Below are 26822 nucleotides of genomic sequence, written 5' to 3' on the forward strand. Positions count from 1 at the left end.
CCACGAGACCCCTGCCCCTGACTGCCTGGCGTTACCGGAGGGTTTTACAACTCTGTTTACCTCTTTTTGCCTGATTCCGGGGCTGGTAGCGGCCAAGCGCACTCTCCTGGGTCTGAACCTGTTTGGTGTAGCCGTTACTGCCCTTCTCTGACCTTGCACTTTGGGTCTGGGCACTCCTAGGAGTGAGGGGCAGGGTGGGCTTAGGGCTGAAATCTATTTGCCCAGACAAGTTCCTAGTTTATGTTCTATTAACCATTTTATTCTCCAGGCCAATGCTTCCCTCTATAGTTAGTTCACCCTTGGGTTCATAGACAAAGATCTCACAATCACTGCTTTTTATAGGTGGAAACGTACCCTGGAAATCTTCAGGCCAGAGGTCTGCAGAGCACTTTTAAGAGCACGGAACTCTGCCTCAGAGGGGCCCTTCACTGTTGCATGGCTGCGGGCCTTCAGAAGGGAGAGCAGGAGTGGCCGCTGCACAGTCACCGTGGGGAGTAGAGGCGGGGCGGGGGGTATCAGTCTATCCGTGGACGAGGTGCGGTAGGGTCTTGTCTGGCTCACTGCGTAATCTGGAATCTTGAGTGGGACAGAAAGTCCCTGTTGGGACACCTACGCTCCCAGGGGGCGCTGACACTCAAATCAGCGTCCTCTGGGACGCTGGCCCTCCAGCCTGCCTCAGTTTCCCGATCTGTGTCTGCGCCACAGCTAATCAGGATAGGAAGGCACTGCAGGAGCAGCTGAGGGTAGACGGGAGGTCACGCAGAGCTGACTGAATCTGGGATCGCAGCTTTCAGTTCCCCGGAGGGAAGTGAGCCGACAAGCGCAGGCCGAAGGAGAGGCCCCAGAGGCTCGGAGGGCCGCGGGTCCCTAGCCCGGAGGCAGAGCACGAGAAAAGTCCGTGCCCGAGGCCGGCCGGAGGATGGGCAGTGGGCGTGCGCTTTGCGCTTGGCCGGGCCCGAGGGCGGTCAGGCGCAAGGGGGCGGGGGCTGAAGGCCACGGTTTGCGGCGTCGGGGCGGGCCGGCCGGCGGGGCATTTAAACTCTGGGGACTGCCAGCTCGGGGCGCGTGCCCAGCTCTGCATCCTCCTCTGCTTCGGATTCGCTTCGGGTATCGCCGGGCAAGATGCGGTCTTCCTTGGCGCCGGGCGTCTGGTTCCTCCGCGCCTTCTCCAGGGACAGCTGGTGAGAGGGCCTGCGGGGTGGGGGGCGCCGGGCCAGGACGGCCTCCCTCTCCCTCGGGTTTGGCGGATCCAACTCGGGCGGCCGGGAGTCCCAACGTGCTGGTGGGGGGTGGGGGGGGCGGGGGGCGGCGCGGCGGCGGGTTCTGACAGGATCTGGCCGGTCGGCGGGGAGGTGGGTGGCACGCACTCCCTAGCTCGCTCCGCCTCCGCAGGACCCCTCCCTGGGAGGCTGCCCAGGAGAGTTTCCACCGATGCCCGTTTGCATCCGCACTTCCAGACACGCACACACCCCCACCCGACCCCGGGGAGACCTTCAGAGCGCCTCCTTTATCGCTGAGCACCCGGGGGAGCCGGGCTTGCAGGCTAGGGAACCGAGGTCAGGGCGTGGCGGAGTTGCTGAAAAAGTGGCCATTGGAGTTGTCGAGTGGTCCTTTTGGTCTCTTTTGGCCCTTGGATAACACGAAGGCCAGAACCCAGTGGTCCTGGGACTTGCCTTGAGGGGTTCTGGGCCCTGAGAGACACGCTCCCGGGAGGGCATGCGTCTCAGATCAGAGCAGCAGCTGCGCCGCAGCAGGGTAGTCACCCCAGCGGCGGGCCGGCGGCTTCCACAGGAGTTTTCCTCCCGACCAAGGAGTCCTGAGGAGGCCGCGGATCAGGGGGGGTGTGGTGGGGTGGAGGGCTTTCAGCCCATTCTTCATCAGAGGCCACACTGGAGCAGTTTGCTTGGTCTGCACAGTGTTTTTGTTTTGTTTAATATTGTGTTAGTTGCCATCGTTTACAAATTATAAAACAACGTAGATAGCCAGATTCCTCGCTTCTCTCATGTAACAGTCTCAGGCCTAAATTCCCCAATTATATCATTAGGGGTAGGAGCCCCTTTTAGATGGGGTGCAAGCTCTTAATATGACCAGCTTGTTCCCGTTTTAAAACAGAAAATCCTGCATCCCCAGCCCCCTCAGTCCCGGGCAAATCAGGATGGTCAGTTGGTGACAGCCCTCACTGGGGACAGTTCTCACACTCCCAACCTTCCCCACTCATTAGATTATTTATTTGGTCCTTTTTGAGTTTAGGACGCTTAAAAGATATTTTTCAGAAAAAAAGATAAGATCATGACTCTCGTAAGGATATAAAAATGAACATGTGTTAAAAGATTTTATTTCACTCATAATGAGGGTGCCAGAAGATGTTATAATTGGCACAAAAGAAAAACCCAGGGAGGGGAGAATGGGGGGTTATTGTTTAATGGGTACAGAGGTGCAGCTTGAGAAGATGAAAAGGTTCTGGAGGTGGATGGTAATGATGGCGGCACACCAATACGAAGGTACTTGATGCCACTGAACTGCGTACTTTAAAATGGTTAAACGTTAAATTTTATGTTACATATATTTTACCACAGTTTTGAAAAGAGAGAATACAAAGAACGTCCCCATTTGTAAGTTAGGCATATTGAGGCAAAACTGATTGGGAGGGAAGACTATTGAAACTCTGTAAGTTCATGGACATATTTTATATGACTTACCAGTTACTTACCACTTCATGGAATTCAAGCTCAGTGAAAGACAAGAATCAGATAACTTGGAGGGGTGTCCTCTGGGCAATGCACAGTTCTCCAGAGAAACACATTTTTTCCCCTACAGTCTGCCCTGCTGGGATCAAAAATAGTCTCAAAGAAAGATTATTCTTGATCACGAAATAGGGTTGGTCTCCTTAGATTTGATCTGATAATCTATATACATAATTTACTGTATAGGCCTTGTTACGTTCACTTTGCTGCAAGTTTTCATAAGGGATCTTGGATTGGACTTTTAAAATCCTTCTATTATTTACTGTTCTGAGATTAGGAAGCCGAGCCAAGAAGCTGTCTCCACTAGGCTTTACCTGCTGTGCCTATAAATTTAGGCAAACTCCTCTCTTCTTGAGGTCCCCAAATATCCTAAGTTTCCTGGACCTGCCAGGGAGTGACCTTCCTGATTTGTGTGTAAGGGAACACAGTAAGCCGGTTTTATTAGGCGGGTTTTGTATTGGCTGTCAACCTTAATTCCTTAAAAGTGGCAGCAATAGCTGATTAAATGAGCATCATTGTCAAGTACGACATTCCAGGCAAGGCCTTGGTTGTAAAACCAAGTTTTCTAATATGTTCTGGTTAAAAAAAAAGAAAAAAATTCCTATTGAACTTTTGCAAATAACCATATTTTATAAAAAGCAAGAAGACTCAAAAACAGTTTCTGAATTCCGAGGAGTCAGGCAGGGAGAATAAGGTATTTACAAATGTTTCAGTTTACAAAAACAGGGTCTCCTAAATTGTTATGGGTTACAGACAACTTAAGAAGAAAGAGAAAGGGCTTTCTTATATATTCAGAAGATTGAACACTATAACAACATCAGTAATATTCCAAACGTGACAGTCATTCCTTATCAGTTCTTTCAGTCCTAAGTGATTAATTCTTGTTCTGCTGAATCTTGGGTTCACAACCACATAATCTGGTCAGCTTCTTTGCTGAAGAGTTTTGGAAATCCTGACTCAGTCCACTGGTATGTTCTTAAAGATATCTGAGTGATGTCATCAGGAGTCCGTACCCACGAGTATGTACCTGGTCCTGTGCTTTTCTGAGACAGTTCTTGTTTGCTGAAGGTAAAACCTTTGGCCTATAGCTGACTGCACAGCCTTTAGGGAGCATCAGAGTAGAACAAAAACTATCTGTAAGGGACAGAGACCTAAAGAGGTATGGATTAACTTATTAATGATAATTTTCAAAAGTGAATGATATGATGAGAATTCATGACAAGAAAAATGCAGCTAACAAGGAAGTCTGATTATTCCTGAGGTATGTAAAACAAAATAAAGCCAATCCAAAAAAAAAAAAATTAGACAATGTCTAAAAACACACTAAGGCTAATTTCAAAGAAGACAGAGAACATTATATCTGATTCATAAAAATGATGAGCATAATTTTTATAGAGGAAAAAATCTTGAGATATATAAAAACCCCAATACATAATTTACATAATATACAAGGAGATACCAAGAATGTTGACTGAAGAGATTTAGTAAGTCTGGAGTAAGTCCTAAACATCTATGTTTTAATAAAACTCCATAGGAAAGTCTGATGTACATCCCCAGTTGAAAACCACTGACCTAGAAGATGCTAGATTCAAATTAAAGAAGTAAGGTTGCAGCCAGGTAACATTTAAAATCATAGCTGAAATCATGACTGGTAACATTCTACTGTTATCACCAGGCAAAGCACCACCAGGGTGCTGATGCATAGAAACAGATCATAGACCAAGAGGGCATTGAGAAACCTTTAGAACTTTCTCACACAGCAAACAACTTCTGAGACACTTATGTAAGTGAAATATTCTACTACTCTTTTTTTCCCATAATAAACAAAAATAGATCTCATTACCATATATGTTCAAAGTTGTATCTCTCTGCCACTATTGTTCCTGGTAGAGTCTTATTCGTATACATTAATTATACCCTTTAACCAAAGTAACTTATATTTCAGAGAAAATGAGGGGCAGGGAGAGTGGATCACTGTAAACAGCCTGTCCCACTCCAGCATTTTAGAAGAGCTCAGGAAGGCACAACTCTCCACAGGCACACACGTCACTTACACACTTGTTAAAGTGTGACTCCAACCACTGTGTTCTCCCACATCTCCCAGGTTTAAGACAGATCCGGATTGAAATCCTCTCACCACTGTGTGCCTTGTGTAGTTAACTTCTCTGGGACTCAGTTCCCTCGTGGGTGAAAGTCAGGTGGGTTCTTGAAGGCAAAAGTGATCCGTGAACATCCTTGACCTCCCGTGGCTGATGGAGGGCGCACGATAAGTGTTCCTTTACTTCCTTCCTGATGCATGGAGGTTTGGACTCCTAACAGACACCGAACGTCAGTGTAGTTCCTACCGTAGGCACGCTATCGTGTTACACTGTGAGGCCTACGAAGATGATTAAGACACGGTCCTACTTTCTCGGAATTAAGGCTCCAGCTGGAGAGAGGGCGTGTTCTCTCATTATCACATTTGCTGCTTCCACCTGTACCCAAGGAGGGCTTTTAAGCAGAAGTGAAGAAAGCAGACGGTCCTGGAGCAGGACACCAGAGGGTGGGCTGGCCCTGAGCTTTGGATTCCTTGTTTGTACCGTGAGGATACTTGTAACACCTACCTCGTCAGGTCGTTGTGAGGATTAAAGATTGTCTCGAGATGCAGCAGGTAAAATACTTAGATCAGTGCCAGGCTCATATTAAGCACTGACTAAACATTAATTACTGACTATTTTTCTACTCGCATTTCCTACTGCTCTGTGCCAGGCATTGTGTTTGTGGTTCACTGCAAGGCCTTTATTTGTTTCCCCACCTAATTCCCCATTATATGGGTATAATGGGGCACAGAGCAGTTATGTACCTGGTCAAGCGCCGCATAGCTAGTAAGTAACTGAGGTGAACTTGAATCCAGGTTAGTTAGACTCCCAAGCCCACGGTCTTTCCTCCCGATTAGAGTGTGGGAGGGGAAAAGAAAACATAGCCTTTGGACTTGAGACAAATCACTAAATCTCTAAGGCTCCAGGTCCTTGTCTTCAAATGGAAATAGCAATATACCTCTATCCCAGGGTTTTAGTGAAATTAAGTGAGAAGATATTTAAAGCACTTAGCCCAGTGCCTGGTGTGCAGTTAGTACTTGGTAATTGCACGGTGCTTGTGAGTTTCTGTGGCGGGAGGGTTTCATCTTCATTAGGAGGAACAGGTAGCATTTGCCTTGGTGGACCTGGAGGTATTCTGAGTGGAGCCGTGGAGCTGGCGAAGGCACGGCAGTGAGGACGTAGCCTGTGTTGTCAGCACTGGTCACGTGCAGCCGCAGCTGGTGGGAGCCTGGGGCTTGAAGGCGCGGTCCCCGGACAGGAGGCTGAGAGGCAGGCGGCACGAGGTGTGCAAGCAGAAGGCAGAGACTGAGGAGTTTCTGCCCAGGAGGATGGCACTGCCCCTCCTTCTCCCGTCAGAGCCCCCGGGGTCAGGCAGTGTCCTCGCAGGAGCCACAGCCCCTCTGAGTCCTCCCCAGCCCTGGGCCTGGCCGGTGCCCCGCCTTCTGTGCCAGCGCCCGCGTGGGCACGTCTGGGGACAGATGGCAACGTGGGCATCTTGCCAGAGAGATGAGTATGGCTGCTGATTCTGGGGCTGGGCCCGCTTCCTGGGGCCTGTGGGGAGGGAGCAGTTCAGGGCTCGACGAGAGGAGCCTGTGGGAGGAGGGCCAGGTGGCATTCCTGCTGGATGAGCAGGAATGGGTGGGGCACTGGGCAGGCAGGAAAGCAGGGGCCGTGAGCTCCCAGCTCGCTGCCCTCCCCCAAGCCCACCAGGGCCGAGGTGGGCTGGAGGCTGCAGCGGGGACCAGTGGCTCTGCCCGCCGGAGTTTGCTGAGGTCCTGCTGCCGGATGCATCGCATCTCATTTCATCAACCCTTATGGACATCTCATATGACAGGACTTCACTACCTTAGTCAAAGGAAGATCAAAGTGAGGCTGAGAGGCGAAATGTTATCTCAGTTAGTCTTTAGGGCACCCTCATGTGACAGGAGTTTACTATCCCATTTACAAGAAGCTCAAGCTGAGGCTGAGAGGTGAGACAGCTCGCCCAAGGTCACAGTAACAGACCCAGAAGTTAAGACGCAGCGTCTTTTGGTTTAACGTCCTTTTCCCAATTCTGCCATGGCCTCAGACCAGGGACCCAGATGCTGCAAAGTAGCTTTCTCTTGTCTTCCTTCTCTTCCTGGTAACTGCCCAGAGATGCCCGGTAAGAGCATCAGAAAGGGCTCCTTAAAAAGAGTGGTGTGTGGGCTTCCCTGGTGGTGCAGTGGTTGAGGGCCCGCCTGCCGATGCGGGGGACATGGGTTCGTGCCCCGGTCCGGGAAGATCCCACATGCCGCGGAGCGGCTGGGCCCGTGAGCCATGGCCGCTGAGCCTGCGTGTGCGGAGTGGCCACAACAGTGAGATGCCCACGTACCGCAAAAAAAAAAAAAAAAAAAAAAAAGAGTGGTGATGGCGAGAGGCAGCTCCGAGAAGGAAGGAGAGAGCCTGGTGGAGGATCTGGAGGGCTGAGCCCACCGTCCCTGTCCCCACCCCCTTCCCTTCCTCGGGCTCTTCAGGCTGACCCCCAAAGAGCATGTGAACCTGCGTGGCTCCCTCCCCCACCCGCACATGACTGCTGTCTTCTCCCCCAGCCACCTTCTGCTTCCTCTTCCTCTCCGCTGTTTCCTCTTTCCCTCCTTACACAGCAGACTGATGCGCACCTCCCTGGCTTTGGGTGGGGCGGTCGGCCTCAGGGGCCACGCACTGGTCTAGAAGGCAGCCAGGCTTTGGGGGTGGTCTGTATGGATGGCCAAGACCTTACTTCTTCCCATCAAGCTGTGCCACCTGAGTGCTGAGGTCAGAGCTGAGCGGTCCCGAAGCAACGCCAGAACTGGGGGCAGACACCAGGGTCGGAATCCCTGCAGCCCACAACGCCCCCATCTGATTGCCCCCAAACTGGTGTGCGGGGTGGGCGCGGGGTGGACGGCATCACTGCTCTCATTTTGCCGTCTGGCTCGTGCCTCCTCCCCTGGGTCCTTCATGCTGGGGAGAAGGAGTAGGTGAGGGTGGGCCACAGGCTAAGCCTCCAGGGAATCCCGAGAGGAGAGTCCTCATCTTAGCTCCCTGGGGAGGAGGGCCCCGCCACCACCAACGCATTCCCGCCTGTGCTCTTTGTGTAGCCGCTCTTCAGAAGAGAGACCACCAACTACCCGCTGACCACTTCTTCCAAACCCTACCAGCTCTCACACTCCTCCAGAGTTTTTCCAGGTACCTAAACGAAACCACATGCTGTAGCTAAAAGCCACGTCTTTTCATTCTGTCTGAGCACCCAGGCTTCCCCTGCCGAGATTCCTTCTCAAGGCAAAGCAATCTAGCCTATATTTTCCTCTCTCCTAAAAAAGACCATTATCTTATCTACTAATTCCTTCTAGAAAGTCCCGGGCTCCTTGTGCTACTGGCCAATGGCTCCCCTTCTCTGGGAAGGATCTTGGGACCGAGCCCTGTGTCAACCTGATGTCTCTGAGCAAATGCCCAGGTTCCATCTGGAGGAGGGGCATCAGGTGGAGGAGTCCTTGGGCTGGGTCTCAGCCCCGAGAGGGCTCTGTTCCTCTGTTCTCAGAGGCCCTCCCAGACCTGGCCTGTCCCCGTCCCATCTTGTCAGTGGAAGGCCTGGCTCAGGGCTCTGCCCTGTGCTGTCTGTTCCAGGCTGACCTTTCCCTACCAGGGTGTCCCAGGGGCAGCGGAGGGCTTGGCAGGGGGCGGGGTGATGGCACTGTCACCAGCAGCCTGGTTCTTACTGTCCCCAGCCCTCTCTCCTTTTCAGATCTGCTGAGTCCCAGGACAGGCACGTCCAAGGACAGGCCACCAAGTGGTACTTTCCTCCGGGCAAGTGTCAAGGTCACCTGCAGCTACAGCCAGTCCAGTCTGCCCCCACCTGAGTAGCCCCAGACATCTACCAGCTGCCCCAGACTTGGCTTAAGGACTGGGCTGAGGCAGGAAGTGGTAGGGATTGGTCAGTGAGGGAGTTTAATTCCCTGTCGGCCTGCCATGGGGATAGGAGCCATCAGCACCGTCAGCAATGTGGTTGCAAAGCAGGGAGCGGGGTGCAGGGACCGGGGGCTGACTGGGCAGACACTGGAGAGAAGGCACCTCTTCCCACTGTCTCCTGAGGTCAGCATTCTTCTGCTGGGCTACTTCTTGTTTTCTGTTGTTGTGATGGTGGTGGTAGTAGGTCCTTTGGGGGTTCTGTTTGTCATCTGTTGCTGCTTTGGCAGTCGTTGTTCTTTGCCCCTAACCTGAGAAGCGTTTCTAGTGCAGAGTCTTAATGAGGTCCATAAAGCTATTAGCGTGCTCATTTGGAAGAATAAGTTGGACTGTCAGCTAATAGTTAAGAGATAGCTAGTCCACCTCTCTATCTGACTTGGTTACTCAGTAACCAGTGCCGTGCAGGGGGAGGTGAGACTCTCAAAGTGCCATCTCTCGCTAACACAGACTTAGAGGGTCATGGGGTGGGCACCCTGCCCGGAACAGTCTGTGGGCCTCGCCACGCACGTTCCTGGGTCTCTGGCCTGCTTGCCCAGCCTGGCCAACACCTGGGCTGCCATCCCTCCCCCTCTGGGGCAAGCCAGGTGAAGCCCGACTGTGTATTTTCCCCCCTGCTCCCTTTCTGGGGCCTCTTGTTTCTGCAAGAAGGGCTTGTGAAAGCAGAAGTGAAACTTGCGGGTTCTACAGGCAGCAGGAGCACATCAGCTATCTTCCCTGTGAGCTACTGTGAGTTTGACAGCCTTTGTGTCAGCCCAGCCCTTCACCGGACCCATGTCCCCAGTCCCCTTTGAACTATGGCACCTTGGCCTTTTTCTCAGAAGAGCTGCCAGAGTGGAAAGGAAAGAGGACTTGACTAAGGGGAGGCCCCGGGTATGCTCTGCCCAGCTAGCTGTGCCCCTCTGGGCTCATGCCGCCATGGTGCTGCGGTCCAGGCAGGGAGTCCCAGAGGAGGCCAGTGCCCATCCTAGCATCGCACAGCAGGTTGAGGTCCTTCTGCCCCACCGCCTCCCTCCCTGTGACTCTCCTGCTATCTTGGGTGTCAGGTTTTCTACTGAGGGATGGGGTCAGAGCTGAGAGAAAGGTCAGGCCGAGCTTCTGGACAGGGCTGGAACCTGGCAGATCTGCATGACTGTGGATCTCTGCTAAGTCTCCCTGTCTACTCCCAAGGGAGAACATGGGTGGGCCCAGTGGACCAGCCTCTGCTCTCTCCCCGTGGCAGACTCCCGCATGCGCACTGGTAGCTTCGGGGCATCTTCGTGTTCCTCTAGCCCACCTCTGTGTACTAGGCATGTGGGAGGCGTGGCCATGCTGGCCTCCAACTCCCTACCTTACAGGCAAATCCAGGGCCTGGAACCACCACCGCTCAGAGGAGTTTGGTGCTAACCCACACCCTGCTCACCTCCCGTAACAGAGCAGCACGGGCTGCCTCCGCCCCCTCCAGCTTTCCTTCCTCAAAATCTGAAATCGTAGTGGCTGTCATTTTTAAGTGTCCACTGGGTGTGAGGAACATGTAAGAGCTGTCCTGTGCATCGTCTCATCAACCTGTCAATAGCCCTATGAGAAAGGTGATAAACACTACTTTGCAGACCACTAACAGGTGTAAGGAATGAAATCAGGTTTCGCCTGATTCCTAAGTCCTTGCTCTTTTCTCTTACAGACACCAGCTCCCTGAGATGCACCACCGAGGGTCTCCCTAGAGGGTGGCTGGCAGTGTGGATGAGGCAGAGGGAACCAGCCCTACCTTCTGCGAGGAAGCTTGTCTGGAGCTTCCCAAACTAATCAGCAGGGCAGAGCTTAGCCTGGGAGGTGTCCGGAACCCTCCGACCTAGAAAATCCCACCCCTCTTCAGTGACTCCCCATCACCCCAAGGACAGTCGAAACTCACCCTAGGCCCTCCATGACCTGTCCGCTCCCTCCTTCCCCACTCCTTCACCTTCCATGCTTGGCCCAGTCCCACCTTCCAGACCTCTGGCTACATAGAGTTCCCCAGACAGGTATTATTGCTGTTCACGCCTCCGCACTTTTGTACACGTACTTCCCTCTCCCTAGCGCCGCTTCCCGCCCCAGCCCTGGTGGACCTGGCCACCTCCTGCTTGTTTGTGAAGATTCAGCTGAAGCCTCACCTCCTGAATCCTTTCCTGACACTGCTCCCATCCCAGCTGGTCTCGGTGTCCCTGCTCCCGTGTCATGCAGGGCTGCCCTCTTTTATGGCACTGTCGCACCAATTCTGTTTGTCTCCCTGCTGACCTGCGAGCCCCTGGAGGGCAGAGGTCTCTCTTACAGCTTCTCTGGGTCCCTAGCACAGTGCCTGGCACATGGCAGGATGTGGATGGGAAGGCAGTCCTGTTTCTGCCAGAGAGAATCGAGATGTCAGAAATGGGCCTGGGTGTGCCTGCTGTCCTGTCTTAGCATCTGCCACGCAAGGTTGGGAGGGACAGGACTCCAGAAGGCAGATAAGGAAGCACACCGGGGACCACAGGCTGGAGAAAGCCAGGGCAGGTGACCTGAGGTGGGCAGGTGTTGGCACTTGGGGCTGAAGCAGTGTCATGGTGGGAGGAGCGAGGGAGGAGCGAGGTGGCTGCCAGCGGGGCTGTGCCTTTCGACCCCTCGTTGTGTCTGAGCATCTCCTGCGTGGGCTCGGCATGGCTGAGTTGCAGCCTGGGCCTCCCTGCCTGGCCTGTCAAGGAAGGACGGTCAGTGCTGGGGGCGCTCAGTGGGGCCTGGGGATCCTTCAGGCCCAGGGGAGATCTCATCTGTCACCAGGGTCAATGGCTGTATCCAGGTGGCAGCCGAGATAGACTCAGCTGATCCCGGGGGGTCGTAAAGGTGGCCCAACAGACACGTAGGGACTAGGGTGAGAGTTACATTGTGTTCCCTGGTCTTTGAGCTGGATGTGGTTGGCACTGTCCTCCGTGGGCATCTGATGAGGAAACCGGAGGCAAAAAAGGCTTAGGAACTTTCATTTGGTTACACAGTAAATTAGAGTCATCCCTCAAAGCTTTCAGCTTTTTTCCGGACTCAGCAGCTCCCCGGGCAGGACACTGGTGAGTGTTATCTGTAGGGCTGTGATTTTCTTCCATCTTGTGCACTTTGAAGAAGCCTCACTGGGCAGCCTCTCGAGTTCTCTCAGAGACACCCCCAACCCTGCCACCAGATTCTGGAAGTTCCTGAGGTAGGAGTCACATGAGCCATTTGCCAAGTGGAAAACATTGCTGCCACCAAGCTTGTGTATGTCACAGGGTCACTGTGACAGTCCCTTGGAGTAACCCCAGATTCCCTGGAGAACCCCTGGTGACTCCCCCGCAGCCATGCACCCTCGGCAATGGGGAGCCAGAGAGGCTGGGCGGTAGAGAGAGCATAAGATTCAAGCTAGAGAGAGCTTCGTTCTTAGTGGAACGGAGAGCCACGGAGAAACGTTAAGCCAGGTGACGGCGGGGGCACGTGTACCTTCAGTCTCTTCAGAAGATAAACTGTGAGGCAGTGGAGGGAATGAGACAGAGAACGAGTCCAGGGGTGAAGGGCCTGAATGCAGCCTCTGCTGAAACACCCCTTCATCTCACAAGGAGGAGCCTTCACGACATGCTTGGGAGGAAGGGATTGGGGTTTGGAGGCAGATCCCTGGAGAGGGCAGACTGAGCCTCCAGCGTCCTGGTCCTTTGGTGCGTGGATCCCAGGGATAGAAAGGGTTTCAGGCCCCCTTCCCCTTCTTCCCCACCTTCTCCATGGGCTCTTTAAGAAACCAAGGCTCTGGTCTTTTTCCTGGGCTGGAGTCCGTGCTGAGGTCTATTTTCCATGTACTTCCTGGCTCCCGGCTGCTGACTCGTCTCAGCTGATGCTGTGACTCAGGAGGACCTGGAAGCCCTTCCTCAGAGCCTCGGCAGAAGGGGAAGGGAGAGCACGCAGCGGAAACTTCGGTGGTGCCTGGCTGAACTGTTCTTTCCGCCCCAGACCAGCGCATGGGATGAGAAGCACTGTGTGAGAGGGCCCATGTGATGTGTGAGCCGCAGATGGAAAGGATGACCCCTCTGTCCAGTGGAACGGACTAGGGCAGAGGACCTGGGTTCTGTCACCAGCTTTCCCTCTGTTGCCACATTTCCAGCTAGGTTTTGGGCTCCGCCCCTCCTGGGCTGCAGCAGGTGCTGTTTCTGCCGTGTTCTAGGCTTGAGAGCAGCATCGACTTCACCTTATTTCATTTATTTATTTTTAAAATTAATTAATTTATTTTTGGCTGCATTGGGTCTTCTTTGCTGCGCGCGGGCTTTCTCTAGTTGCGGCGAGCAGGGGCTGCTCTTTGTTGTAGCGTGCGAGCTTCTCATTGCGGTGGCTTCTCTTGTTGCGGAGCACGGGCTCTAGGCACGCAGGCTTCAGTAGTTGTGGCTCACGGGCTCTAGAGCGCAGGCTCAGTAGTTGTGGCGCACGGGCTTAGTTGCTCTGCGGCATGGGAGATCTTCCCGGACCAGGGCTCGAACCCGTGTCCCCTGCGTTGGCAGGCGGATTCTTAACCACTGCGCCACCAGGAAAGTCCCGACCTCACTTTAAAGACAGACCCTTCTCCCACATCAGCCTCCTGCCGGCTTCCAGCATGTCCAGTATTTTAAATACAGTTCTATCTCCCTGCCCCCATCTCTCACACACACAGAGGCACCCCGATCTTAGTGAGACCAGAGAGAAGCAGAGGTGATGGGCAGTGGTAAGAGCAGGAGGGGGTACTTTGGTGTCGTCTAGGGCGCTGATGCTGGGCTAGCTCTGTCAGGAGGCCTCGGTAGCAGGAGCAGGGACATGGGGCCCCCCGAGCACTCTGGCCTCTGGCGTATGTTCCTATCCTCCCCTTGGCCTCTGCCCCGAGGAACTTGTGTCTGGAGGGGAGCCTGATGTAGAAGAGTTGGTGGTGCTGGGGCGCTGAGGCTGCTAGAATGGGCACAGGTGCATGTTTCCTGGACACAGTAGAGGCGGAGGTCCGAGCGCCCTGCCAGCCCAGCTGCCCGCCTCTCCCTGCAGGTACCGAGGCTTCATCCTGCTGATCACTTTCCTCATCTACACCTGTTATCACATGTCCAGGAAGCCCATCAGTGTCGTCAAGGTGAGGCTGGCCTGGGCGTAAGGAAGAAAGCAGGAGATGCTGGGCCCCAGCGGAAGTACACTTCCGTAGAATGGTCTGGAACTTGGCGTATAACCATCCTTGTTCCCTTACCTTGGTCACTGAGCCCGCTCCTTCCCCCTGGCAGAGTCCCACTTTCAGCAGTTCTCTTTTCCCAGGAGAGTTTCCTGGGTTTATTCACCAAGACGGTGGTGTCGGGGGCTGCGGGTGGAGCCAGAGAGCAGACACCCTGGGCCCCGTGTCTACCCTGCGCGTCGACCCCCGTTGCCCTTCACCGAGGCTCTGCTGTGGCCACTTGCCCCTGGAGCCAGTTTTTGCCGGAGGAGGGAGCGTGGGGTCCGGTCGAGGGGGCAGCGGGGCTGGTGTGTTGGAGGCTGCTTGCTCCTTTCGGGGCCACAGGATGCCCCTGACCCGTGCACCCGTGACTCCTCCAGAGCCGTCTGCACCACAACTGCTCAGAGATGATCCAGCCCATCGGCGACACCCACAGGCTCAACGACACCACGTGGTGCAACTGGGCCCCGTTTGGTAAGAGCGGGGCAAGCTGTTCTTCCCCACAGCCCACTCCCCCTACCCAGGAGAGGGTCAGCCGGGGCCAGAAAGGGCTTCCTGCAGGGGTGTCCAAGCAGCCAGCCAGCATTCTGCCTCTCCCATCGGCTTTCAGACCAGAGCAACTACAAGGAACTCCTGGGGGCAGTGGACAACGCCTTCCTCGTGGCCTATGCCATCGGCATGTTTATCAGGTAAGAGAGAGGCGGAGCCTGTGACTGCCCGCAGCAGAACCGTTCAGAGCTGCCTCTCCCCTTGGCCGACCTGGGGGCAGCAGGGTCAAAGGGAAAAAGCTGGGGACCACCCCCCCCAGGTGGAAATGAGACGACAAGACTTGCACACGTCCTGTCAGCCCGTAGCCAGCATGCTCCCACGGTTACCGAGCCTGCTCCTTCACCTGGCCAGCTCCCACTTTTAGTAGCTCTTTTCCCTGGAAAGGCTTTCCTGGATGTCCTTTTGAGTTTATTCACTCAGATGGCAGTGTCAGTGGTGTGGCTGGAAAATGGTTTGTCCTTCAAGGATAGCCCTGGATGCTAGGAAGACCCCAGCACGGCTTTTATGTAGCAAGCATGATGTTTGTTCCCAGGAATCAAAGATGACTGAGGCAGGGTACCACCTCCAGAGAGCTCACGGTCTAGTGGAGTGACCGATAACAGCAGCTAGTTATAGAGCAGTGGTGGGAGTGGTGGCTCCCAGACAGGTGCTTCACACGGGGCGCCCTGGGGGCTCCGAGGGGTCACTTAATGTGAGCTGGGATTAGAGAAGAGGGGTTGGGGAAGGCTTCTTGGAGGAGATGACACTTGAACTAATGAAGAAGAATTGGGCTTGGCAATGCAGAAATGGCTAGGTGGAGGGAATGGCATGGGCAGAGTAAGGCGAGTGTGAAACAGCACGATCTGGGGGGACAAGTAACAGGTTTACCAGAGTGTAAAATGCAGGAGATGGGGCTGAAGAATGAGGTCATTGTGTACCAGGCCATGGGCACAGGAGAACCTCTGAAGGGTGGCATGTTCAGATTAACACATCAGACAGATCGCTGTGAGGGTGACGGAAGGTAGATTTGAGGGAGTGTAGGACTGAGTACCACGTCACACTAAGGAACAGATCTGATAATAGCTCAGCTGAGCATTGAGCAACGCCTGAGAACAATAGTAATAGAGATGAAAGAGTAACGCCGCACTGGAGAGATGTAAGTAAAAGGTACAGGTCTTGGAGGTTGCTTGTGCAGGGTGGGGCGGAGAGGCAGGAAACTGAGGTAGCCCCGTGGTTTCTGGCTTGAGTGGCCAAACGTGGTGGCGACATCCACTCAGATGAGGGGCACAGGACACGGGGCAGGGTGGGGGGCAGAGGCAGAGGGGTTCTGATGTTGGAGCATCCCAGTCAAGATGTCTGGAAGGCATCTGGATATGATCGTGACGCTCTGGGGGAGAGTTCAGGGCTGTAGATATGCAGCTGGGCTGTGTAATGTATATGTAGCTGGTAGTTAAATCCATAAACGTGATGCAAGAGAAAATGCATGAGAAGCGCTGGTCAGCCAAGGGGGGAGGCAGGTGGGCCACGGTGACCTCACAGAGGCCACGGAGAGCGCACTTCAAGGCGCTTGGTCAGCAGCGTCAAATAAAGCGGAGGAGCCCAGCGAGTGGAGGACCGAGGGTGTCCCTGGCGTGTGGCAACACAGAGGTCACTGGTGATCACCTTAGCAGAGTCGTTTCAGTGGCTTTGGGGTGGGGGGGCGGAGAGATAGGAGGTAGAGAGCCGAAGGGCGCAGGTAGCAGAGATTACCATGGATCCAACCCTCTCTTCTGCAGTGGCATCTTTGGGGAGCGGCTCCCCCTCCGTTACTACCTTACAGCCGGAATGCTGCTCAGCGGCCTTTTCACCTCGCTCTTTGGCCTGGGGTATTTCTGGAACATCCACGCGCTCTGGTACTTTGTTCTTATCCAGGTACGAGCCTTGGCCTTGCACTCAGGCCTCTGTTCCCGGCACAGAAAGATAGTAGAGGCTGCAGGTCCTTCCCAGCCACCCCAGGTCCCGGCGCATCCAGCCCTGTGCTCCTTTATCACGATGCGGGGTCCCATTGCCCATTGCCTGTGGTCACCCTCGTGGGCTCAGTGAGTTTGCGCTGAGCGTTACCCTGAGGTCCGTGGAGGTGCCTGCGAGGCCTGGTCTCTGCCGTGGGGATCTGGGGCCACAGGAGAAATCAGCTGGTGGGTTACGGGGTGCGTGCACGCAGGTGAAGGAAGGGGGTGTATAGTGTGCGCTGCGGAGGGGCCCCCGTCCCAGAGGCTGCACCGCTCAGCCCAGGCCTGTCCCGCCTCTCTCCTCCCTCCCTGCAGATCTGCAACGGACTCGTCCAGACCACGGGCTGGCCCTCCGTGGTGACCTGTGTGGGCAACTGGTTTGGGAAGGGGAAGTGAGTGTGATGGGACAGGAGGGTGGGCGGTGCCTGGGGGGCCGGGCTGGTGGGTCCCTCGTGGCCCCTGATGTGATTTCAGGGTCAAAGATTAGAAACTTGCCTCCATCTTGCTGACTTTCACAGGCCGAGATACACATGTTTTAGTGACTAAAAGCAGTACTGATTTTCTCATTGCTAAGGTTTTGATCCTTAAAACCTGCAACCTCAGTTATGCTTTTTTCCTCTTAATAGATGAATTTCCATTTTGTGTGAAGACAAAAATGAAGCCTATAAAACTGTTTGTATACACACACACACATATATATGTGTTTGTATATATTTTTATATATATATATATTTTTTTTTTTTCTTTTTCCTTGAACTGGCTTTTGTGCAAAAGTTTCTTTAGGGCAGGGTTTCTCAACCCTGGCACTATTGACATATGGGGCTGGATAATTCTTTGTTGTGGGACCGTCGTACACAGTGTAGGGTGTTCAGCAGCCTCTACCCCTAGATGCCACTAGCGCACCCACAGCTGGGACGTGGCAGCTCTCCAGACGGTGCCGTGTCCCCTGGGGGCAGAGTCACCCCTGGTTGAGGACTTCAGAGTCACGGCCTTAGGGCAAGAGAAGAAAGGGCTGGGGCTCTGGGCCCTGGGGCAGCAAGGAGCCAGAGAGCGCTTGCTCAGGGAGCGGCTGGGGAGCGGGACCCCCGGCCTTGCTGCCGCTCCCTTGACACCAGCAAACCCTCCCGCTCCTCCCTGAGGGGGTCTTCAGCTCAGAGGCTGCAGGCAGCCAGCTTTTTTTTTTTTTTGGTCGGCGGTCGCCAGGAGCCCTGTGCTTCTCCTCTCACGTTTCCCGTTCTTCTCTCCCTCCCTCCCTCCCTCCCCTCCAGGCGGGGGCTCATCATGGGCATCTGGAATTCCCACACATCCGTGGGCAACATCCTGGGCTCCCTGATCGCCGGCGTCTGGGTGGATGAGCAGTGGGGCCTGTCCTTTGTGGTGCCCGGCATCATCACCGCCGTCATGGGCCTCGTCACCTTCTTCTTCTTAATTGAATGTGAGTGGAGCCCTCCCTCCTCACAGGGCCGGAGCCGAGCCTCCTGGTCAGGCCCTGGGAGAAGGCAGTGGGTAGCGTGGGATCATGGGGTCAGAGCCACAGATGTGTGACTTGGGACAGACAACCTCTCTGAGCCTCAGTTTTCTCATGTGTGACAGAAGTATAACAACGCCTGCTTCCCTGGGCTGTTGAGCGTTTCCGTGAGACGTGAGACTGAGGAGGGAAAGGTTGGGGGGACCTCTCCACCTTTGCTGCCTCTTCCCAGCTCCCTGACAGACGGGCCAGGGAGTCAGGGCCATGGTCACTTGTAGCAAGAGAACGAAAGTCCACGAGGCAGTAGTGACACAACTTATTGTTAGGAGACCCAGACCTCGAAGGTGGTCTCTGGAGCCCCGGTTCCATGCTCCCTTGTGCTGGAAAGTCAACTCACCCCCTTTGAGGAGGGGTGGGGACCACACGCCATGCAAGGTGAGGGCCTGGCCTGCTGGGAAGCTTCTTAGAAGATTTTTCTTTCAGACCCAGAGGACGTGGACTGCTCACCCCCTCAGCACCATGTGAGTGTGGCCCCCAGTCCTATCCCTGCCCTCCACTCCACCCGGGGGCTGGTCCCAGGGAGGCCTGGGGAGTTGGAGGAGGGGCCCGTGTGCCCACAGTTACTTCACAGGCCCTTGGGTGAGGGCCAAAGTCACGCCCTCGGGGGGCTCCCCGACAGCCTGACGGGCCTGGCAGGATGTTAGTCCAGTCCAGGAAGGGGACACATACCTCTTCCAGCGTGGGAGCCCCTACCTCTCACATGGGCTGTCCCTCCAGCTGGTGGGAGGTGGTACGTGGACGCGCCCACAGCAAGGGCTCTTCTCTGCTCAGGGTGAGCTGGAAGAGAACGGGGACAACGCTGAGGACCCTGGCAATGGACCCCACTCTAACAGAGGGAACGGCCGGGAGTCTGCTGTCACCTTGTCCAAGGAGCCAAGTGCTCAGCCCGCTGCCATCAGCTTTTTTGGGGCGCTCTGGATCCCGGTGAGTCTTTTGTGGACTGGAAGGAGGAGAGAGGCTCTCTAGATTTTTTTGCTGGGTCTCAGGAGATGGGGATGCTCAGGGTGACCTGTGGTTTCCAGAATTTCTTTACATGCAGTGCCTAGGGAGGGCGGCCCACTTGGGGAGGGGAACACGGGAGACTCGTCCTGACACAGCATATCCAGGCCACAGGTACACTGCTGTTACTGAGGCTGGAGAGGTCCTCGAGGCTGCTTTGTGCAGTGGGCGGTGGAAAGTGCTGGGTTGGGGCTCCGCTGACGGACCAAGGGCGTCTTGCCCCTGTTTCCATCGCGCCCTCTGTTACGCTCCCCAGGGTGTGGTCGAGTTCTCCTTGTGTCTGCTGTTTGCCAAGCTGGTCAGTTACACCTTCCTCTACTGGCTGCCCCTCTACATCTTCAATGTGGGTGAGTACCTGGGGAAGAAGAGGTGAGGAACGGAGGGGTCTCTGAGGAGGAAACCTGTCACGTGACGCGTACGACTCCAGGAATAGGCAGGATTTCTGCTGAACCTCTCCTAGGGCAGGAGGGAAAGTTTTTTTCTTTAATGGGGAGCTAAACCTTGCAGATGCACCCCCGCCCCCCACCCAGTCCCTGATTCCAGCCACTCTTCCTCCCTTGGCGCTGAGTCGGGGTTAGGAACTCAGAGCTCTGTTCTGCAATCCTCCCTAACTGCTCCAGCCTCAGGCATAGGAGAAGCCCCCCTCCAGGCTGCTTGGCTCATAGGTGGGCGGGACTGGAGGGTGCTGGAAACGGTCTGCCTTTTGAGCGCCTCCAGGAGCCCCTTAAGCCTCCCCCAGCCCAAGGAAGAGGGCCTGAGGAGCTACCCCCACTGCCTGTAGCCTGGCAGTAAATGCTGTTCTCTTCCAAGGAGGGCTGCCGGGAGCCTCGGGGGATTGATGCCCTGTGCGTGGGTCTGCTGGGCTGCCCACCTTGTGGCCCTCCTCTCCCCTGCCTCTGCCCCTGCCCGAGGATGGACAGATGAGGAGAGGTCACTCTTGCGGTTGAAAAGGATGTTTATGTTCCCCTGTCCTGGATCTCTGGTTTTCCACACGTGGAGCTACTCTGTCAGGGAGCAGTTCTGCCCCCAGAGCCTCAGAGCCTCAGAGCCCCACCAGGGCCAAGGACCACTCAGCCAGGGCTGCCGGGCTCCCTCCAGGCCCCGTGGGAGGGACGAGGCTGCTCTCCACACAGCATCCTCGCACCGAACAGGATGCGGTGGGGAGGAGTCAGGGCCAGGTCTCAAGCTGTAACTCAACCCCCCAGCCCCCCCCCCCGGCTCCATCTGAGGGGCCTCTCTCGACGACGGGGGTAGAGCACCGGGGCAACCCTGCAGTCACTGACTCTGTTCTGTGGCCTTGATGCTGACTACAGAGTGTGAGTCAACCTTGAGGGCTGGGCTACGAGTCAAGCTTCTGGGCGTCCCTTTTTCTAATTCTAGGGCGAGGTCTGGGACCTGAGGTCCCCATTTTCCCGCAAGCCTCCTTCCTGGCTCTGTTTATAAGCAGGGACCTCAAATGGAGGTGACAAGCTTCTATGGGGACCAGCCGCTCGGTCAGGGGGAGGGCAGGAATGGGGCTGGACAGGCTGAGGCTCAGTGAGAGCAGTTGTACCCCCAGTGGGACAGGGTCCTCAGGGGCCAGATCCCAGTGCTTTCATAGAAGGGCTTTTCCGGCAGGTCAAGGCCATCCGACAGGACTGGGGGCCGGAAAGGGCATCTGGTCCCAAACTGCTGCAGACTCGCTTGTGACCTTGGCCAGTCACTTCTCCATGGGCTCCACTCCTTCCTCTGAAGGTGATACTGGACCAGGTGTCTGGTCCAGTCTGGAGGGATGCTCACAGCGGTGGCCCTCCAGGATGTCTGCCCGGAGCCCCCGGGTCTGAACACATGCTTTTGTTTCCACAGTTCACTTTACTGCCAAGGAGTCTGGGGACCTGTCCACGCTCTTCGATGTTGGTGGCATCGCAGGTGAGGCCATGCCCTGCTCTGCCTCTAGGCTGCATCCCCCTCTTCTCTTGTCAGGGTGCAGAAAAATGGGACGGGTCCAGTGGGATGTGACCTAGGCAGGTGGCATCCTGCCCAGGTGGTCTTCCCGTGAGCAGTGGGTGCGGGGAAGGCTGCGGAGGGAGACACTCAGCTGGCTCTGGGTGCCCGGCCCCGGTTCGTGCTGGGCTGAGCGATGGGGCAGTGCTCGGGGTCCCACATGCCTGGGGCGGCAGTGTGCACGTTGTGTTCCAGGCGGCATCCTGGCGGGGCTCATCTCTGACTACACCAACGGCAGGGCCACCACCTGTTGCGTCATGCTGATCTTGGCTGCCCCCACGGTGCGTAGAACCTCAAGGGCAAAGTGCGTGTGTGTCGTGGGCCGCTGAACCCTGTGCACGCCTGGGCATCACGCACACGCCCGTCTCTTCGCGTGTGTACATCCCTGTGCGCGGCCAGGGGAGGAGAAGCCAGGGTCAGCACAGGAAAGAGATCCAGACTGAGGATTTTGGAAAGGGATTCGTGGTTATGTGGCCTTGGTGAGAAGGGGGAGGCCAGCTGCTGAGCTTCTTGACCAAGGAAAGAATAAGTGATTGAGGTTCGATATGAGAGGAGACTTTGGGGGCAAAGGGAAATGATAGATTACCACGTATTAGACCCTGCATCCCTGGGACACGAAGACCGAGAGGCCTGGGTATGAGAAGGCAAAGGAGAAAGGGGACCCCTGGGGTTCCCAGACTTCCGGGCTCCAGTCTAACAGAGGCAGCCCGTGGGGAAGCCAGGCTGTGATCCTGTCTTCCCCCTTCTCCTCTCTCAGATGTTCCTGTACAACTACGTTGGCCAGAGTGGGATCAGCATCTCCATAGGTGAGGAGCTGGCGCTGCCGTGGGGACACCGCGAGGCTGGCTTGGGGACATGGGTGGGAGGCTCGGGGAAGTGGAGGTTCTCAGCCTGACGCCTGGGGGACTCACCCGCTTTGGGGCTGGGGGTGGCGGTGGCCTCTCCTCTCTAACTGGGCCGTCTCCATCACCACGTCAGTAATGCTGCTCACCTGTGGAGCCCTGGTCAACGGCCCTTATGCCCTCATCACCACTGCCGTCTCGGCTGACCTGGTAAGCGGAGCCACCTCGGGGATTGGTCAGGGCCTCTGTCTCCAGGCCCATCTTCACGTCTCTCCCCCTCCCCCCGCCCGCAGAGACGAGATCCTCAAAGTCCTTCAGAATCCGCCATCGGCCCCCCTTTCTTCCCAGCTCCAAGCCCCCCTCGCTGCCTTTCCCTGAGCCAGTGCCTCTCCTGGTCCCGGTCCCGGTCCTGCTCGGCGCCGCCTCTTGGTTCAGGCCTCCCCACTCTGCTCTCTCCCCAGGGGACTCACAAGAGCCTGAAGGGCAACGCAAAGGCGCTCTCCACCGTCACGGCCATCATCGACGGCACTGGATCCATAGGTCTGTGACTCTCGCCCCAAGCCTGGTCTCAGGCGCACTCTTGGGATGCTGCCCTCTTGCGGGCAGGGAGGCCAGGGTCCCTGGTGCAGGGCCCTTCTCTCATGCTGTGCTCCGCACAGGTGCGGCTCTGGGGCCTCTGCTGGCCGGGCTCATTTCCCCCACAGGCTGGAACAACGTCTTCTACATGCTCATCACTGCCGACATCCTGGCTTGCTTGGTAAGAGCTTTGGGGTGCACAGATGGGTATGGGGAGGGGCCCTGTCCTGCGGGGCTGGGACCCTGGAAAGTTCCGAAGTGTCCAAAGTGGTCCAAAGTGTCGGCCATCCAGGGCTTTGCTCGGAACCACTCTGCGTCCCGTGGGTGAACCCCTGCGGAGTGATGCTGTGAGCCAGCCGAGCGGTCACCTAGCGCTGGGGACCAGCCACGTGCTGCACGCTGAGGTCGCCCTCCCTCCCCTCAGCTCCTCTGCCGGTTGGTGTACAAAGAGATCCTGGGCTGGAGGTCATCCCTGAGTAGAGACAGAGGGTAAGTCCTGCGGAGGGAGGGCCGGAGCCCCGCCTGCCCGGCCTCACTTCTCGCGGGAGTCAAATCCGGCGCTCAGCTGCTCTGCACCAGTCTGAGCCTCGCTCCAGCCCAGACCTCAGGAACTCGGAGCCGGGAGCTGAACGTGCTCCGGGAACCCCTGCCTGGCCCGCAGCCCCACTAACCTGTCCTCTGTTATCCCCATGTGTCTCCATAGCTCTAGTGTGGCCCTAACCCACGCGCGGTAGTATTTTCCTCAAGTCCTGTGACTTTTGTGAGTATTTTCTTCAAGTCTGTAACTCCTGTGCCCTCAGAGTGCATGCAAAGCCTCTCTCCTCCAGTGCGATTTTTCTGACTTTCGCTTTTTCCTTGGGGGCCAGTTCCAAAGACTCTGAGTCTGGACGGAGTGTGGTGCTTGGGAAGTGTTTCCTAAGGGGCCGGAGCTGCTGTGAAGGTTGGCAACCTCTCCTCCTCAGGGAGAGCGATAGGGCTTTGGACGTAGACCCCAGGACAGAGGGGGCAGCATCCAGGGAAATCGTCTTCCCTCTGAACTTGGACTCTGAAGTTCAGAAACCAAGGGCATCTGGCCCCTCTGCCTGGGGTGTGCGGACAAAGGCAGCTACCAAGCAAAGCCTCTGGAGCAAAACCCAAAGCCGGCCTGCTGTGCTCTCTGCCTGTCGCCCAGCGGTGGCGGGCGTGGAGGCCGCGCAGATAGGCCCGCAGCTGAGGCAGGGCGCTAGAGGCTGGGCTGCGCGGCTGGTGCTGGGATGGCAATGTTCTCTCGTGGCCTTTCTGGCTCTCCGTAGGAAGCTCTTGCTAATGAGAAGCTGCCGGAGCGATGGACCTGGTCTGGATGGTAAATGTGAGGAAGAGCCCACGGGGGTCATGGTAACCAGCACTGTATCTGGGGAAGAGCTTCCCTTTGAGGAAGGCATCGTCCGGGTTCAGGGGGAGAAGAATGCAGGGCAGGAGGCATTAACAGAGTCTGTGCCCTGCCCTGCCCTGGAGGGGGAGCAGTGGATGGTACCTCACGTGACCAGTGCCCCCTCCACCTGCTGTCCCCCAGCCAGGCCTGGGGGGACGTGGGGAGGAGAGGAAGTGATGCAGAAAGGGAAAAGAATGGGTGCGCAGTAAGCGTCTGCTCTGGGCGTGAGCTGTACTGGCTTCCCTTTCGGCAGCCTTGAGAGGTAGATGTTCTCACTTAGAGGTGAGAGAACAGACGCTCGGAGCTCATGGAACATACCTCAGGCCTTTAGCTAGTCCCAGCAGAGCCTGAGTTTGACCCCAGGTGTGCGGGCTTGGCTTCTCTCTGCATCCTCAGCGGGTCCTTCTCTGAGGAAGGCCTGTGTGGGAGAAGCAGAGTCACCTGCTTGGGCAGAGGGAGCCTGGGGCTTGAAACCAGAAATGCTGGACCATCCTGACTTCTCTGCTCACCTGCTTCTGTAGAGCCTCGGGCACCTTCTCTGAATGTCCGCGTCCTTGTGTGTCAAATGGGGATGCTCGTTTCTAACTACCTGGTAGGGCTGATCTCAGGCTGCGACAAGCTGGGTATGCGGTACTGCTTTGCAGAGTGCTCAGACGCGGTACAGGCATTGTAAGGCTTTTCACCTTATTCTGGCTTGGCGTTCCCTGCTTGCTGAAGAGGTGACAGGGAGCCCTAATGATAGCGAATGGGATGAAAGGCAATTATTAAGGGACCCTCGGGACCTGCCTTCCCCGTCCCCACCGTTGGGGACGTCCTCACTTTCTCTCCCATTGCCTCTCTGCTCCTCACGCAGGTATAGAGAAATGTGAGGACCCGATCGCAGCAGAAACTCGGAGGGCCCTCGCCGGGTCCCACAGTGCACCCCCCCAGGAGGCCGAGGCAAAGCCTCCGGGCCCAGCACCAGCCAGCGCAGCCCACGAGGCTTCCACGGGCTAGGAGACTCTCCACCGGAAGGGGACCACCAAGCTTGAGGCCACGGAAGACCCAAGGGCCTTGTTGGAGGACGGAGGGGACGCAAAGTGCCCACTGAACTAAGGCACCTTGAGACCAAGAAATGAGGGGGCAGCTCCATGCGATCAAGACCAGTTTAGTATAGGGTCACTTACGGGGTGGGTTGGGGCTCGGGCTCAGGTGGACGGCGGTCTGGGAGCGCTCCACGCCACCTGGGGGCCCAGGACAGTTTTATAGTTAACCTGGGGCAGGGGGGCGGGTACTGGGAAACAGGACATGCATTCTTAAGATTTATGAATGGGTAACTAGTCTCGTGGCTGCCGGGAATACGTCAGGGGAGGTTTTCATCATTGTTTGGGGACTAACAGAGCATAGAGGCTGCCTGGTCCTAAAGATTATTAAACAATATCTATTAACTACAAAGCCCTTGATGACAGAGAAGTGATTTACCACACAGTATACGGTCCTGGCTAGGGGGGCGGAAGGAGAGGAGGAACTGTAAAGGCCCTGAAGGCATCAGTTGCGCTGACAGCGATAAAGGCCTGAGCTCTGGAGGCCGCCAGTGGAAGGGATCAGGGCTAAGCGGTGTCTGCGTTTTGGTACAAGAAGGGATATGCTCAGACTCCTGCTTGTTCAGATTCCAAGTCAGAAGGCAGAGGTTCAGCAGGGCCGAGGCCTGGAAAAAGCGTGTCTCTCCTTCTCACGCTAAACGTGAACCTCTGTCATCAGCCTGTACCTAGAAGTGGCTATTTCAGAGCCACCCGGCCTCTCTGTCCCTTTGTCCACAAGCCAGTTTTCTCTGTGTGTTTCCCCACGTTGGCACTCCTCCATCTACCCTCCATTGGATCCTGGTTCTAACTCCTGACCCATTTTGATTAAAGCATTATTGCTGTATCCTCCAGGGCAGGACTAGGGAGAGAGGGGAGGTGTCACTCCCGACTGTGAGGGCCCCTTGCCTGCTCTCATCCCAGCCCTCTGTGTCCCCAGGGAAGATGGCTTGTCAGGGCAGTGCTGCTGTAGGGGGAAGGGTGGGGCGGAGGGCATGACCAAAGTACCAGTCATGTTATTAAATATTTTGATAATGAAATGCCAGTGGTTACCGAGTGCTCACTGTTTGCCAGCTGTGCTCTAGGAATGGAGTAGGTAGTGGACACAGAAAAAGGACTGACACCCTAAGCACAGGCACGGGGGTGACGTGACTAGCAAGGTGGGAGGGTGCTGCTGGCTTCGTTCAGGCAGCTGTTACGTGTGCAGCTCGCAGCCCCCTGCAGCTGGCCCCAAACCCTTGGGTCTGCCAGCGCTTGGCATTTCTGTCTGCCTTCTGAAGCTGCCCGTTAAGCCCCGATATAGATGTCGCCAGCTGTACCTGTGCTCGTCCTGTCAGGGCTCATGTGGGCCGCTGGGGCAGCGTCCCAGGGCCACAGGGTGGTGTGCTGGGGAGCTGACAACTGGCGTGCCCAGAGGACGCAGTCGTGAGGACACTGGGACCCGCGGGCGAGCCTGTGGGTAGTTCATGGGCAGGATACAAATCCCTCCACTCTGAGACAGGTTATACACACGCCAATGGTGACAAATAGCAAGTCTCAAAGTGCCCGAGACCCACTCTGGCTTTAAAAGCAGGAGTCAGTTGGGATGTCTAAGTCCTCAGGCCCCCAGGGCAGAGCTGCAGCTCAGGTTCAAGAATGCGTCTCTCAAGATCAGGTTTACCTGGGGCTTCCCTGGTGGCGCAGTGCTTGAGAATCCGACTGCCATTGCAGTGGGTGTGGGTTCGAGCCCTGGTCTGGGAAGATCCCACATGCCACGGAGCAACTAAGCCTGTGCGCCACGACTGAGCCCGCGTGCCTAGAGCCCGTGCTCCACAACAAGAGAGCTCACGCACTGCAATGAAGAGTAGCCCCCGCGCTCACCGCAACTAGAGAAAGCCTGCGCGCAGCAACAAAGACCCAACGCAGCCAAAAATAAATAAACAAAACAAAACAAAAAGATCAGGTTTACCTGCCAGCAGCACTTCAGGGAAGC

At 56.1% G+C, this 26822-nt stretch overlaps 1 protein-coding gene across 7 annotated transcripts; it reads left to right on the forward strand.

Annotated features, from left to right (window-relative positions):
• Positions 1 to 621: 621 nt before the first annotated feature.
• Positions 622 to 25890, forward strand: SLC37A2 (solute carrier family 37 member 2). Of its 7 annotated transcripts, none has more exons than XM_033407426.2 (19): positions 622 to 1181; positions 13784 to 13865; positions 14318 to 14411; positions 14548 to 14626; positions 16241 to 16376; positions 16769 to 16845; positions 17722 to 17888; positions 18405 to 18442; positions 18753 to 18905; positions 19237 to 19327; positions 20826 to 20888; positions 21159 to 21244; positions 21721 to 21769; positions 21942 to 22015; positions 22267 to 22345; positions 22465 to 22562; positions 22806 to 22870; positions 23085 to 23141; positions 24646 to 25890. In XM_033407426.2, the coding sequence occupies exons 1-18, from the start codon at positions 1123 to 1125 to the stop codon at positions 23113 to 23115; spliced, it is 1521 nt and encodes a 506-aa protein (XP_033263317.1). In that variant the 5' UTR covers positions 622 to 1122; the 3' UTR covers positions 23116 to 23141; positions 24646 to 25890. The 7 variants fall into 7 exon arrangements, 6 of the variants coding, with proteins under 6 accessions (XP_033263317.1, XP_049568779.1, XP_033263314.1 ...); XM_049712822.1 differs by having other exon boundaries at positions 1026 to 1181; positions 10443 to 13865; XM_033407422.2 differs by lacking the exon at positions 622 to 1181 and adding an exon at positions 5424 to 6332.
• The last annotated feature ends 932 nt before the right edge of the window (positions 25891 to 26822 follow it).

This window comes from Orcinus orca, chromosome 8 (assembly GCF_937001465.1).
Source record: "Orcinus orca chromosome 8, mOrcOrc1.1, whole genome shotgun sequence".
NCBI classification, from domain to species: Eukaryota; Metazoa; Chordata; class Mammalia; order Artiodactyla; family Delphinidae; genus Orcinus; species Orcinus orca.